General features: G+C 43.1%; 1 protein-coding gene and 1 non-coding gene across 13 annotated transcripts in view; one reads left to right on the top strand and one right to left on the bottom strand.

The window, feature by feature from the left end:
* PDE8B (phosphodiesterase 8B) overlaps positions 1-15,929 on the top strand; it is a 379,854-nt gene that overhangs the window by 248,503 nt on the left and 115,422 nt on the right. For all 12 annotated transcript variants that reach the window (XM_060009266.1, XM_060009269.2, XM_060009271.2 and 9 more), the window contains 3 exons: positions 294-353; positions 2,417-2,474; positions 11,515-11,603. In XM_060009266.1, coding sequence (XP_059865249.1) covers positions 294-353; positions 2,417-2,474; positions 11,515-11,603 — 207 coding nt within the window. The remainder of the gene's footprint in view (positions 1-293; positions 354-2,416; positions 2,475-11,514; positions 11,604-15,929) is intronic.
* Positions 13,119-13,225, bottom strand: LOC132423708 (U6 spliceosomal RNA). Its single transcript, XR_009519032.1, has one exon. It is a non-coding gene; the product is annotated as a U6 spliceosomal RNA (small nuclear RNA).

Below are 15,929 nucleotides of genomic sequence, written 5' to 3'. Positions count from 1 at the left end.
ATGGAAGTTAAGTGGAATTTGCCAGTTTTTGAAGTGGAAAATTGGCAGGTCTGACCTACTGGAGAATTGCCTGGGAGTTAAAAAATTTTTTTTTTTTTTTTTTTTTTTTTAGTAAAAGAAAGAGATTGTCCTAATCCACAAGGGCATCTTTTTTTGTTGTTTTCCATGTGTTTTCAGACTTCTTCTTTACAGGGACATTTGATTTTGTGCCATTTTCACTGTGAAGAAGTCCTGTATTCTGGTAACGGAACAAGGCGTAATCACTGGTTTGACTTGGAGCTTTCTCCTTGCAGGTCGATCCGGGCCACAAATCCCTCGGAGCACACGGTGATTCTTGCGGTGGTTTCACAAGCGTAAGCTCACCTCCCGTTCCCAGCTGGGAATACTACTCTTCCTCCTGAAACATTGGTCTGTTGTAATTCAGCCTTTGAGCTGGCAAAGCAAGGGGGAGGTCTTTGGCCTCACAGCAACAACCTTAGGTCTTACTTGGGATTTTCTTTGTTTTGCAAGTTTCTAGAAATATTTGGATTTTTCTCTTTACCCTCTCTAATTTCTGTCAGCACATACACACTTCAAGAAAAAGATGGTTACTCATCATATGCTGGAAATGAGTAGAGAATCTGGGGAGGAGGAGGTCTGGAGAGAACATCGTTCCAGCTTATCTTTTCTCTTTGAAGAAAAGAGATAGGAGAATGCTTATTTTTTTCACTTAAGAAGGAACAGATTATAGCATGAGAGCAGGCGCTAAAGCCACCGCAAGAAAAGGATGGTGCAGTTTATGTTGGGACTGTTACGTGGCTAGAAGCAGGACAGCAGGATGGCCCCACTATGGTGATTGGCACAGATTCTGCCCTGAAGGAGCTGACAGGCCAGCAACTCAGAGTTTCAGCCTCCCTCAGGCAGGCCCCGCCCAGGGGAGATTTGAAATATCCATTCCAAAGCCATATTGGAACAGTGGGAAATCCTGGCTTCCAAGTCTTGCCCTAACCAAAGACTTCTCCTCACCTGCTCCTCCTTGAGTCTCTTGATAGGAGCTGTGTCTCTTCACTTGGACACCTACCACAGGCTCTTGGCCCAGGAAAGTGAAGAAACTGTCCCATTGGTTTCTTACCATCTTGCCATCTTGGTGGGGGATGGGATCTCAGCAAGAAAGAGCGAGGGGAACCGAGATGTGAGACCAGCCTTCTTCAGCCCTCTTGCTTATATTTTATCTTCTGGGGATGTGAGCTCTTAACAGGGTCTTAGGGTCTTGACATGGGTACCAGAAGGGTACCAAGCCACACAGCATTTCCCCAAGCCTGGCTGATTCCATGGGCCCAAGACAAAACATTCATTTTTTTTCTTATTCATGTGTACGTGTCCTTGACAAGTAATGGCTTGCTGTGTCTTGTTATTATTTTTCATTTTTTTTTCCCCTATTTTTTAAGTATTTCATTTATAGAGGAAGTTAATAATAAAATTAATGCTGCGTGTGCCACCCAGCTTATGAAATAGAACATTATTAATACCCTTGGAGCCCTTTTGTGCCCCTACTGGTTATTGTTCAGAGAGGGTAGAACCTTGAGTTCCTAAGGAGGAAAGGGGGTAGGGAGGACAGCTTTTCCCTGCTGGGAAAATGCCACAGGTAATGCCACAAATAGGCACTGGGATTTCTCTTCCTGTTCTCATTCTGCTTCTCCACCCAGTCCCCATTGTCCCATTTTTCTTCCCTGTTTTCTAAGGTATGTACGCCATGCTACTTGCTCGCTGTCTTGGGGACACCGTTTCTCATAAAGGTGGCAGCAGAGCTACAGCATGACTTCATGACCAGCTGACCCCCACCCCGTCCTTGTATTCAAACTGAAGTTCTGAGACCCAACTGCAGGCTCAGTGTAGGAAACCTCCCCTGAGATGAGTGCCAGTAATCAATTTCTGTCTTCTTCCCTTCTCACTTGGCTTTCCTGATGACACTTCTTCCCCATTGGCCCTGGGGTGCTGCAGCCTCTAATGCCAGTTGTCTTCCTGAGAGTTGGACCCACCTAAGTCTTGGGGTGGGAGTCGTGTTTCCAGAAGGTTTGGGGATCTCAAAGAGGACAGTGGTCTCTGAGATGAGCGTTGCACCTTCCTTGTCCCTTTATGGGAACTGCTCCGGTACATTTGCTCCAACTCCCAAGGAGCCCAGAGTTGGAGAGGGCCTGTTGTGTGCACCTTTCATGCACACTGCTGGAGTTCCTTCTACTGTCTGTGTTTTTTCTGCACCTGAAGGCGGACGTGGGAGTCTGGGTTCTTACAAGGCAGGTGCACCCTGCGGGCATGTGCTGGGCAGGAAGTCACCCTCACAGCCATCTCCCTGCTTGCCTTGCGCTCTCCGAGTTTCAGTGTGAGGAATCCCGGTTTGTATATCTGCTGAGTGACCACATTTTCTGCTTTGCTACAGATCCGGCGACTATGAAGAGGCCTCGGTCCTCCCTCTTCTGCACGCAGGCTTCAACCGGGTATGTAAAAGATGAACTAGCACCTCTCTCACATACAGATACCTAACCTTAGCCAAACAGCTAAGCATACTGTTATAGGCATTCAGCCCCAGAACTGTGAGGGAAAGGAAGCAGTTGTTCTCATGGGATGGTGACGAGCACCTGCTGGTCAGGCTTTTTTCCTTTTTCTCTCATAACTTCATATATCTTAGCTACAGATATGTAATGATGTAAAAAAAACCTGTCTTCTTATATCAGGTCGAAATTCTCTAGTCCCAAAGTAATCTCATTTAAATCAGTCCGGTTAGTTAGCGTGTATGTGTGTGATTACATATAGTTAGTCCACCAGATCAGCACCCAGGGCTCTGTGTTCATCAAGGGCCCAGCCACAGCTTACACCCTGGGGACAGGCCCATGACAGCAATAGCATCTTGGGAACTCCTCATTGAAGCCATAAATGTCAGCAAAGAAAAATTCTGAGCGGCAACTACATGAATAACACTGATATTCAACTTGGGGATGAAGACTGATTACTCCAAGGAAACTTAACAAACTAAATACCTAGGCTTACCCAGTATCTCAGGGTAAGGGCAGTCTGAAGGTTTGGTTGGAGGTGAGGCCGTGTGCATGCAAACAGAAAACAACATGATGGATTTGAAAGAGAGAAGAAAAGGGGTGGAGAAAGATAATCAAAACATGACTGTTTAAAGGAAATGTATTTCATAATATTAAAATATTACAAACCCTTACGGAGAAATTGTGGAGGACCTCACTTTATATGCTTGAATTTTTTAAATAACAAGCGTATATTTCTTCTATTAAAAAAATAAAAGATTACCCTTTGGAAAAAATAAGGTAGAGGTCACAGTTGACTTGGGCAACTTTTGCGGGTAATTTAAACTCAAGCAAGTGACTTGTGGCATCTTGTGAACTCCTGGTTTAAACCAAAAACATCAGCAAAGAAAAGTTCTTTGACCCTGCTACTCAACTAGAAGATTGAGATTGATTAAGGAGACTTACCAACAACCTAAATAACTAGGTTTACCTGGTATCTCAAGGTCTTTTGATAGGAGTAATCTGAATCTCAAATAGATGGTGTGATGCGTCCTTTTCCTTCAAAACTAGGAGACTGCCAGTGCCTTGTGAATTATGAAAATTCCTTTGGGTGCTTTAAGCAATGGTGGTTGGCTACTCTGGATTCAAAAAGATCCCTTGTTTATTGTCAATCACAGAGAAGCAGAAATTGCCCACGGGATGCAGTTGTTTTGTGCTTTGGTGTGCTTCCGTGGAGAAGCAGCAGTGCTGTATAAAACGTTGAAGGCAGTGCTGCGGTTCACAAGTGTGATAGAAATGAATGTTTCCGGTCAGCAGTATCACTCACTCCCTTCACTCTTCCCTCCTGTCCGTCATCGCATCTCTCAGAGGCTGGCACTCGGTTCCAGACGCCGTTCTGGCGTGCTTGCCACAGCTTAACGAGACAATGCTTCTGAGTTTCGGAATGGAGAGTTGCAAAAGGAAAGTCATCCAAGAAGTCGTGTGGCTGGGACGTCTTTACTTACTCATTTTCTGAGGAATGACTTAAAATTACTCAGTTTTCATAAGTCTTCCATGTAACGTTGACCACCCATGCACCTCAGCCCAAGGCTGTCCTTCATATCTGAGGCAGGGCCTCTCAGAATGTGAGCATGGAGGTTCTCCACATGACCTGTGGAGGGGCTGGGGCAGGCAAGACACGCCGTGGGTTATGGCCATGAGCCCCCGTTGCCATAGGTGCTGTTGAGCGCCCTTTTGGAATTCAGCTTTTAGTTCACCAATCCTGCCTCTGACCAACTGGTGTGGAGATTGGTGTCATTAGGAGTGATAGCGTCTTATCTGGGGGGCTAAGATTGCACGTCTACTCACAGAAAAGCTTAGGAGAGACATCTGCCCTGTTTGGGTGCAAACGCTATTAAGTGAATTTAGGAGGGAAAATACCATTGTTCCTTTTTATTCTTTTTTGTAACCTGTCTGTGCTGCTCTGGAAGGTTTCGTTTCTCTGTCTTGATATGATGCTGCTTTTTGCAGGCAGCCATGGTGAGTAAAGCCCTTTGTGGAAGCATGAAAAACAGTACCTGTCAGGGGCCACCTGGTAGTCTTTAGTGCTGGGTCTGATCAAGGCCCTTTGCTAGCCAGGTCAGGTTGCCCCCAAGGAGTTGGGGCTCTTTCTGAGAGAAGCTGCCGCACCTAACAGGCTTTCCCTCCTGAGTTACAGTGGCACAGAATCGGCCGAGGCTGCTCTCCAGGTGGCTGGTCTCCTTTTTTGGGGGCAAAATCTTGTCTCTGGCAACTTTCTACCCAAACACCCTTCCAAATACGCCAGCTATTCTTCTTGCCTTCTGTGAAGTTGTTTCCCATCTCTGAGTTGTTGTGATTGTATTAAATCATCTGCTGAAACTCGGCTCTGTGTTACTAGCTAATTGACCAGTGCCTCAGTTGATGGGTCCCTGAGTGGGGATCCAGGAACACATCGTACCATCAAATATCCCAGAGCAGCTCCTCTTGAAGCCGCTAGAGCTGTGCGTGAGTGGCCGACTGCATGGTGCTCAGCCCACTCTGAGTTTTTAGAAAGAGCATCTTAGCAAAGGGCGATTGCAACTTGTTTTTGTGTGAGCCTTTGTGTACCCCTTTGCTATTTGGAATGATGTTTACAAGTTCATTCAGCAAGTCTTTATGGAGCACTTACTCTGTGCAAGGTGGTGTGCTAGGCGTGTCGGGGGTATGGCAGTCAGACACAGTTCCTCCCTGGAGAGACGTTGTGTGGAGGAAGAAGTGGAGAACCAAGGTTTATTATTTGTCGGGCTCCATTCTAGGGGACTGACTTGATCCTCATCTACGGATGAGAGGTTTGGTATTGTCTCCATTTTTGCAGAGGAGGAAACAGGCTCAAAATGACTACCTTGCAGAGCTCATACTCATAATAAGTCAAGATGCAAATACTTGGTGTTTAACTCCCAACTTCATGCCGGGTCCACCAAAGTCACGTTTCCCAAAGTGTTCCATGGAATGCTAGTGTCCCAAAGCTTTTAATAGGTGTCCATGACAAAAGGCTTCTGTGGTCGAGTAAGTGTGGAAAATCAGTGAAGACTCTGATTCTCCTCCTCTTGCCCCTGAGAAGGTACAGTGCATGTTAGCAGCATCGCACCCAAGCATATGGAGAAATCCTGTACTAAAGACACCTGCCTACGTTTCTGGAAGTGGGGCCCGGGAAGCTGCATTTTAAACCAAACACCCAGGTTATTCTTAGCATGTTGAAGTTTGAAGATCACTGTTCTTGGTTCACTCAATTTATTTCAGATTTCGGGGTTAATGATAGTCTAAAAACTTCCCAAAATATTTTCCCACTGCCCTTAGTCTACAAAACACTTACTGACTGCCACTTATGTGCAAACAAAGTGCTCCAATGTTTAGAAACCATCACCTAACAGAAGGCTGATCTTCACCACACTGGAAGTTCTTAGGAGACCTAAAGAAAAATAAGAATTATAAAAAATTACGGTAGGACCTTCAAGATGGCAGAGGAGTAAGACGTGGAGATCACCTTCCTCCCCACAAATACATCAAAAATACATCTACAGGGCTTCCCTGGTGGCGCAGTGGTTGAGAGTCCGCCTGCTGATGCAGGGGACATGGGTTCGTGCCCCGGTCCGGGAAGATCCCACATGCCGCGGAGCGGCTGGGCCTGTGAGCCTGCGCGTCCGGAGCCTGTGCTCCACAACGGGAGAGGCCACAACAGTGAGAGGCCCACGTATGCAAAAAACAAACAAACAAACAAAATACATCTACATGTGGAACAACAACATCTACAGTGTTCACCTACTGAACACTGGCAGAAGACCTCAGACTTCCCAAAAGGGTCTTGGTGCTCCGGCTGGCTGTCAGGCCTGAGCCTCTGAGGTGGGAGAGCCGAGTTCAGGACATTGGACCACGAGAGACCTCCCGGCACCACGTAATAGCAGTCGACGAGAGCTGTCCCAGAGATCTCCATCTCAACGCTAAGACCCAGCTCCATCCAACAACCAGCAAACTCCAGTGCTGAACACCCCATGCCGAACAACTAGCAAGACAGGAACACAACCCCACCCACTAGCAGAGATGCTGCCTAAAATCATAATATGTTCACAGACACCCCAAAACACACCACCAGACATGGTCCTGCCTACCAGAAAGCCAAGATCCAGCCTCATTCACCAGAACACAGGTACCAGTACCTTCCACCAGGAAGCCTACACGAGCCACTGAACCAACCTTACCCACTGGGGACAGACACCAAAAAAAATGGGAACTACGAACCTGCACCCTGTGAAAAGGAGACCCCAGACACAGTAAGCTAAGCAAAATGAGAAGACAGAGAAATATGCAGCAGATGAAGGAGCAAGGTAAAAACCCACCAGACCAAACAAATGGAGAGGAAATAGGCAGTCTACCTGAGAAAGAATTCAGAGCAATGATTGTAAAGATGATCCAAAATCTTGGAAATAGAATGGAGAAAATACAAGAAACATTTAACAAGACCTAGAAGAGCTAAACGACAAACAAACAGTGATGAACAACACAATAAATGAAATTAAAAATTCTCTAGAAGGAATCAATAGCAGAATAACCAAGGCAGAAGAACAGATAAGTGACCTGGAAGATAAAATAATGGAATCAACTACTGCAGAGCAGAATAAAGAAAAAAGAATGAAAAGAATTGAGGACAGTCTCAGAGACCACTGGGAAAACATTAAACGCACCAACATTCGAATTATAGGGGTCCCAGAAGACGAAGAGAAAAAGAAAGGGACTGAGAAAATATTTGAATAGATTATAGTTGAAAACTTGCCTAATATTGGTAAGGAAATAGTCAATCAAGTCCAGGAAGCTCAGAGAGTCCCATACAGGATAAATCCAAGGAGAAACATGCCAAGACACATATTAATCAAACTATCATAATTAAATACAAAGAAAAAATATTTAAAGCAGCAAGGGAAAAGCAACAATTAACATACATGGAATCCCCATAAGGTTAACAGCTGATCTTCAGCAGAAACTCTGCAAGCCAGAATGGAGTGGCAGGACATATTTAAAGTGATGAAAGGGAAAAACCTACAACCACGATTACTCTACCCAGCAAGGATCTCATTCAGATTTGATGGAGAAATTAAAAGGTTTACAGACAAGCAAAAGCTTAAGAATTCAGCACCACCAAACCAGCTTTACAACAAATGCTAAAGGAACTTCTCTAGGCAGGAAACAGGAGAAGGAAAGGACCTACAATAACAAACCCCAAACAATTAAGAAAAAGGTAATACGAACATACATATCGATAACTACCTTACATGTAAATGGATTAAATGCTCCAACCAAAAGACACACACTGGCTGAATGAATACAAAAACAAGTCGGGTATATATGCTGTTTACAAGAGACTCACTTCAGACTGAGGGACACATACAGACTGAAAGTGAGGGGATGGAAAAAGATAGTCCATGCAAATGGAAATCAAAAGAAAGCTGGAGTAGCAATTCTCATATCAGACAAAATAGACTTTAAAATAAAGACAATTACAAGAGACAAAGAAGGATACTACATAATGATTAAGGGATCAATCCAAGAAGAAAATATAACACTTGTAAATATTTATGCACCCAACATAGGAAAACCTCAATATATAAGGCAAATGCTAACAGCCAAAGGGGAAATCTCCAGTAACACAATAATAGTAGGGTACTTTAACACCCCACTTTCACCAATGGACAGATCATCCAAAATGAAAATAAATAAGGAAACACAAGCTTTAAATGACACATTAAACAAGATGGAATTAATTGATATTTATAGGACATTCCATCCAAAAACAACAGAATACACTTTCAAGTGCTCATGCAACATTCTCCAGGATAGATCATATCTTGGGTCACAAATCAAGCCTTGGTAAATATAAGAAAATTGAAATCGTATCAAGTATCTTTTCCAACCACAATTCTATGAGACTAGGTATCAATTACAGGTAAAAATCTGTAAAAAAAAATACAAACACGGAGGTGAAACAGTACACTACTAAATACCCAAGAGATCACTGAAGAAATCAAATAGGAAATCATAAATACCTAGAAAGAAATGAAAACACGACAACCCAACACCTACGAGATGCAGCAAAAGCAGTCCTAAGAGGGAAGTTTATAGCAATACAATCCTACCCTAAGAAACAAGAAACATCTCAAATAAACAATCTCACCTTACACCTAAAGCAATTGGAGAAAGAAGAACAAAAAAACTCCAAAGTTAGCAGAAGGAAAGAAATCATGAAGATGAGCTCAGAAATAAATGAAAAAGAAATGAAGGAAACAATAGCAAAGATCAATAAAAGTAAAAGCTGTTTCTTTGAGAAGATAAACAAAATTGATAAACCATTAACCAGACTCATCAAGAAAAAAAGGGAGAAGACTCAAATCAATAGAATTAGAAATGAAAAAGGAGAAGTAACAACTGACACTGCAGAAATACAAATGACCACAAGAGATTACTACAAGCAACTATATGCCAATAAAATGGACAACCTGGAAGCAATGGACAAATTCTTAGCACAACCTTCTGAGACTGAACCAGGAAGAAATTGAAAATATAAACAGACCAATCACAGGCACTGAAATTAAAAATCACAAGCACTGTGATTAAAAATCTTCCAATGAACAAAAGCCCAGGACCAGATGGCTTCACAGGCAAATTCTATCAAACATTTAGAGGAGAGCTAACACCAAAACTTCTCAAAGTCTTCCAAAATATAGCAGAGGGAGGAACACTCCCAAACTCATTCCATGAGGCCGCCATCATCCTGATACCCAAACCAGACAAAGGTGTTCACAAAAAAAGAAAACTATAGGCCAATATCACTGATGAACACAGATGCAAAAATCCTCAACAAAATACTAGCAAACAGAATCCAACAGCACATTAGAAGGATCATACACCATGATCAAGTGGGGTTTATCCCAGGAATGCAAGGATTCTTCAATATATGCAGATCAATCAACGTGATAAACAATATTAACAAACTGAAGGAGAAAAGCCATATGATCATCTCAATAGATGCAGAGAAAGCTGTTGACAAAATTCAACACAGTTTTGGAAGTTTTAGCCACAGCAATCAGAGAAGAAAAAGAAAGAAAAGGAATCCAAATAAAAAAAGAAGTAGGGCTTCCCTGGTGGCGCAGTGGTTGAGAGTCCGCCTGCTGATGCAGGGGACACGGGTTCGTGTCCTGGTCTGGGAAGATCCCACAGGCCGCTGAGCGGCTGGGCCCGTGAGCCATGGCCGCTGAGCCTGCGCATCCAGAGCCTGTGCTCCGCAATGGGAGAGGCCACAACAGTGAGAGGCCCGTGTCCTGCAAAAAAGAAAAAAAAAAGTCATGTACCACAGTGTTCATTGCATCTCTATTTACAACAGCCAGGTCATGGAATCAACCTAAGTGTCCATCGGCAGATGAATGGATGAAGAAGGTGTGGCACATATATGCAATGGAATATTACGCAGCCATAAAAAGAAACGAAATTGAGTCATTTGTAGTGAGGTGGATGGACCTAGAGTCTGTCATACAGAGTGAAGTAAGTCAGAAAGAGAAAAACAAATACCGTGTGCTAACACATATATATGGAATCTAAAAAAAAAAATTGGTTCTGACGAACCTAGGGGCCGGACAGGAATAAAGACGCAGATGTAGGGAATGGACTCGAGGACACGGGGAGGGGGAAGGATAAGCTGGGATGAAGTGAAAGAGTGGCATTGACATACATACACTACCAAATGTAAAATAGCTAGTGGGAAGCAGCCGCATAGCATAGGGAGATCAGCTCAGTGCTTTGTGACCACCTAGAGTGGTGGGATAGGGAGGGTGGGAGGGAGACACTACAGGAAGGGGTTACAGGGATATATGTATATGTATAGCTGATTCACTTTTTTATACAGCAGAAACTAACACAACATTGTAAAACAATTATAGTCCAATAAAGATGTTAAATAAACAAATAAATAAAAAGGAAAAAAGGAAAAACGTTACTACGTAAATATGAAAGTGAAAATATAGAATGATTTTATATATATATAAATATATACATATAAAATATATACCTAGACACAGAGGCATAATAAAAGCCTAAGGCAAATAAATTAGACTTAGTCAACAAAAGTTTACTTCTGAGGTTTTCATTTTAAAACAAAGGAAACTGTTTATCCCAACCTTTTCAAAGACTTATTTTATCACAGATCCTTTTTTGTACTTCATGAAGCATCAGCTAACACCACTCAGAGCTCAGTTACAGACTGACACATCATCTCCACCCGTCCAGAAGCTGAACCAGAAGCTCACCATGTTTAACTTTGCCTTGTAAATAGAAAGCATTTCCCTCTGTGTGTGTTCATGGTTCCCCCTCTGTCCTTAGCCCTTCCCAGCTTCCTCCTGGGCTGATGGGGACCAGAGGCACAGGGAAAGTCAGGGAGCTTCTCAGATATTCCACAGGGAGAAGCCATCCATGCTAGATGTGTGGAAGAGAGTGTGTGTGTGTGTATGTGAGAGAGACAGACAGACAGTCAGACAGACATGAGAAGAGGCAGGATGCGTTAGGCACTCAGAAGATGAGGAAGGAAGCAAAGACTGCCTCTCCCCACCAGAAGACATCACTCGTAGTGTGGTATGCCGTGAACACATCTAGGCTCAGGTTTTAGAAGACTTTCCTTAGTGCAACAGAAGCACAGGTGTTTCAGTAATTAGCAAGGCTGGGGGAGGTGTTCTATCCCTCGTGTGTTTATTTTCCTGTGAGTGTTAATAATGTTTTGTTATAAATAACTATGTAATGTTTCTGCTGTCTTGTTTGTTATACATTTAAACAAGCATTTCAAACACTTGACAACTGTTTTATTTAATCTCATCCTACCTACTAGTTGTCTTATATAACAGAGTTACCTGAGGTTGGAGAAACTGTTAAGCTTCTTTGACTATTTAAGAAGTAATTGTATATGTCTTATGTATTACCTTTGCTTTTTTTCCAGAGATTTATGGAGAATAGCAGCATAATTGCTTGCTATAATGAACTGATTCAAATAGAACATGGGGAAGTTCGCTCACAGTTCAAGTTAAGGTATGTAGCAAAATAGGATGAATACAAGGTTAACCATTCTGTAGCAAAGCTTGTCTGTCCTCAGGCTGAGGTTCACTGGTTCTTAGCGGAATCCCAGGGATTCTGAAGCTGTTGAACAAGTAACCGTAGCTGGTAAATGGCAGAGTCTAAACTGGGAGCCCATTGGTATAATGAAATAAATTGGAGGCGTTTCTTCTTTTGACAGTATTTTCCACTATTTACAGCAGTTTTAAAATTATACACTAGGAAAAGTACTGTTTAACTTCTGTACAATTAGATCGAGATTAAGAATAGCCTTTGAGGATGACTTTGTACTTGCAACATTTATACATTCCTACTTGGATTGTTATAGATAGGGGCAAACCCGTGGGAATATTTATTATGCTAACTATGGCAATTGCTACGTATCCATGATAGCAATTTCATGAGGCCTGCTTGTGGCCTCAATATGCATGAAGTATCTTCAAGAGACTGATTTTAAGTCTCTTTACGCATGCCTAGTGCTTTAAGAACTTCTCTCTGGTGCTTACTTCTGAGACACAGATTCTCTCACCGTCTCGGTGCTAGGATGCTCTGCTTCTGGGACGTCTTGGAGTATCAGAGTTGTAGCCCATGCCTGGTTTTGTTCAGGCTCTACTCCAGCACACTCTTAGGACCCTGATTTCTTCAACCTGCCCCGCTTCAGCAGAGAGAGCAGGGGAAAGAAGAGGCTCTTCATAGCCCGCGGCCTCTGGGAGACCAGTCCCAAGTGGCTCCAGGCTATGGGATGCCAGAAGGGCTCTGGCTTCTCTCTCTGGCCCACTGAGGGGTCACAAGGCTTTCAGGCTCGGTGAAAAATAAGGATAGCATCTCATTGAAATGGTTACACTTCTTACCTTGATTACTGAATTTGCATTCAAAGAGAACAGAACCCTTTCTAAACTTAACTTTTCAGAGCCCTCCTCTGTCCCTTGGAAGAAAATGGATTGGCATGAACCCCCAGAGGCAGGCCCTTCTGGGGTTCACCCTGCTCAGGGAAGTCAACTGTTTGGTGGATAGAGAGCTCTAAGAAATTAAGTGTGGGGATAAACAGTCCCTTTTGAGGTGGGAAAGTATTAAAAAAAGAATCTCAAACCAGTGGAAATTCGTTGGTAAGGAAGATTGCCAAAGATTTTTGAGTGTCAGTTAAATCCCTTGGTTTCTTTGTATCCATATATTTATTACCTGCAGAGAACTTCATAGAATTTCGTAAGAAAACCGCATTGCCTTTACTATAGCAATTTATGAGTTTTAATTGTACATTAATTGTTTTTATTCCTGGGGCTCTCTTCTGTTTTTATTTAGGGTAAAAAGACTTTGTACTTTTATTTTAGATGTTTTCACAGTAAATAGGATTAGGAAAAGAGAGATTTCATTTTGGTTTAATTCTTCAACTGTGCGTTTTCTACAACAAAAACGAACAGCAGACGCCTTATTGCTTTGATAGGTAATTCCCTCATTTTATTTACTTATTTATTTTAGTATCTCATTTTTTATAAAAATATGGAACGCTTCACGAATTTGCTTGTCATCCTGGCGCAGGGGCCATGCTAATCTCCTCTGTATCGTCCCAGTGTTAGTACATGTGCTGCCGAAGCAAGCACTCCTCATTTTATTTTAAATGACTGCTTGAGTTTTCTTAGGCAGCATTCAATGTGATGGCACATGTAAGAGGTCAGAAGGCGCCTTGCCCATGGGGGGCGTGGCAAAGGCAGGTCTGGCCGTTTGAAATAAACATCCCCAGGCAGCACCAGGGCTAAATGAAAGGGCTTCAAGTTATCGTGCTGATGAAATCTGCTTAGAGCCAGGGCACTGAAAACTTTTCAAGGACTTGTTAGGTTCAGAACTCGCAAGGTTCTAACTACACAACACTCTGTGAGTGCCATAACTTCTCACCCCCCAGTGATGAGCTGTTTGGGAGCGTTGGGCTCGTTGAGAAGGCTCAAGTTCTTAATACAAACCAACGTAAAGCTGATGAATGGACCTCGCCCAGGCAGCAGCGGTCCCAGGAAGGTGGGTTTGCCCAGAAGCCCAGTCCCCTCACCTTCCGCATCAGCTTCAGCTTGGCTGGTTGGAACGTCCCCAAGCAACGAGCACAAGAGCAACCCCTGCAGAGGGGGAGGGAAGGCAAGAGTTCTCCATAGGAGAAGACAGAGGAGGACTAAATGGTCAGTTTCTTTTGATGGCTTTTGGCTGGTTGTACCTCAACTGTCTCCAGCTTCTTTTCTGTCTTTTGGAGGAGTACGGTGTGTGTGTGTGGTTTGACTCTCCCTGGGTGTATGATATCTGGGCCCAGCGGATGGGGGTGGACAGTGACCCTCCGTGGCCTTCCCAGCTCCTTAGGGCATTCAAGGATGTCTAAAGCATCTACCTGCACCCCAGAGGCTGGCAGGCAACTTTGTCACTTGCTGCAGACGGGGAAAATGAGGCTCTTTGTTATACAATGCCAGAATAATTATAGTCTAATTATATCATACTTTTCCCTGCAATTCCACCCCCAGCTGCAGCTAAATATGTGACATTACTAGCATTCTGCAAGGACAGTCTGTACTGCAAGGATGATGTTGAATGTTGAAGGCAGACGCTTCTGTCCAGTCTTCATGTATGGTAACCGTATTTACTTAACCAAGAAAAAAAAGATCGTGTGATCAAACATAACATACCTGATTTAAAAATTCCATTATATAGGAATAACTTTTAAAGACAGAACAAAATCACATTTCTGTGTGCATGTGATGAATTACTTTATTGAACAGAACTCATGAAAGGGGGAATGTCTAGGGAAGTATGGGCTAACTGATGACCATTTATTGTTTATGTTCTTATGCTTCTTTATCATGAAAAGAACTACGTTAACCAAAATACAGATAGGATTTGGCTATTTATTGAGAGTGTAAGCTGATGAGTTTACACTAATCAAGTACGAGCTATTATTTCATCATTAGGCAGTCTGATATCTGTTACCTAGGGGTTACACCCAAATCATCATGTTTATTTTACTCCAAATCTTAAGACAGTAGCAGTCCTTCATTTTAGAATCAGTTTCTGATGGGCAAACCTTAGTATTCCGTGGAACACTACATCTCTCATTATTAACTGATATTTATAGAGCACTTTATCCTCACGTGGGCTCTGCGTGACAGCCCCGTTGTGTTACGGAAGTAGAAACTGATCTGTGATGGATTAAAGTAACCGGCCCCTGCTGCGTCACTGCCCAGGAGTGGTGCTGGTGGATAGCAAGTCCACAGCCCGCTCCCTGCTGCTCCCGAACCCCTGCTGGGATGTGGCTTTGTGTTCAGAGTCTTCTCCCTGCACGCTACCACCTTGCCCAGTCCTACCCTTGTATGTGTGTGTCTGTCTGCGGTGGGGTGTTTGTGTTTTGTTTGAGTAGATTCCGGGGTGCCTTTGTTAGGGACACAGGAGGTCATGTAACCCAACCGCCCCAGACAACTGACAGAGGAACGCTGAGAGCCGGGAAGACTCTGGGCACGATCACAGCTACTCAACATGTGGGTGGCAGCGCTGGAGTAGAATCCAGGCACCCTGCTTTAAGTCGGATGCACCCTGCACCCCATCAGAGCACTATGTTCTTTGTAGACTTTCTACCTGGGTCCCTGTAATATTTACTTTTTCCCTGCAGACCTTCACGGACTTTTAAGAAGATGAAGGGGAAATGGTTACATCACTAGTGCTACATGGGCTCTGGTTCCCTTGTGCTTTTTCCAATTTTCCAGCTTCTCAAACTGAAGGCTACTAAAATACAGTTGAGGTGCAGAGTTACGTGGTTTCCCAAGAACAGAAAATTAATAAAGCTAAGGTTCTTCTGCATGAAGAATATTAATAATTAATACAAGCAATTAAATTCCCAAACTTTAGGAACATGATTCAAATTGATTACCTCATTTTGTTGCAGGTTTATTTAAATAGAACCATCAACCAAATTGGCTTAAAGCCTAGATCTACACATGGCAGTCCAGTAGCGTTTGTCACCGAGGCAATAATCTACTTGTCCTGCCAATATACTTTCACTGTCAATAAGGATCTGCTTTGTCCCATTGGGCATTATACTCTCACAGGATAGTGTATAGCTTTGCAGTGAACATCTAATAGATACATTTTGGCAGTTGGAGCTAACATCTTGTAAGAGGCAGCCTGTTGAATTGACGAGAACAGTCATACTCTGAAGTAGCTGTTTACATACTTAATTGAGCCACATAGGTACTTTAAGAAAATACCTGGGCAAGAGGGGAATTTATCATTTGATCAAATGTTTTAACACTTAATTATCCAGCTCCCAAAGCTAAGGAA

The sequence above is a fragment of the Delphinus delphis genome, chromosome 3 (assembly GCF_949987515.2).
Source record: "Delphinus delphis chromosome 3, mDelDel1.2, whole genome shotgun sequence".
Classification (NCBI taxonomy): Eukaryota; Metazoa; Chordata; class Mammalia; order Artiodactyla; family Delphinidae; genus Delphinus; species Delphinus delphis.
Note: the sequence above shows the minus strand (reverse complement) of the source record. Positions and strands in the feature narration are given on the sequence as shown.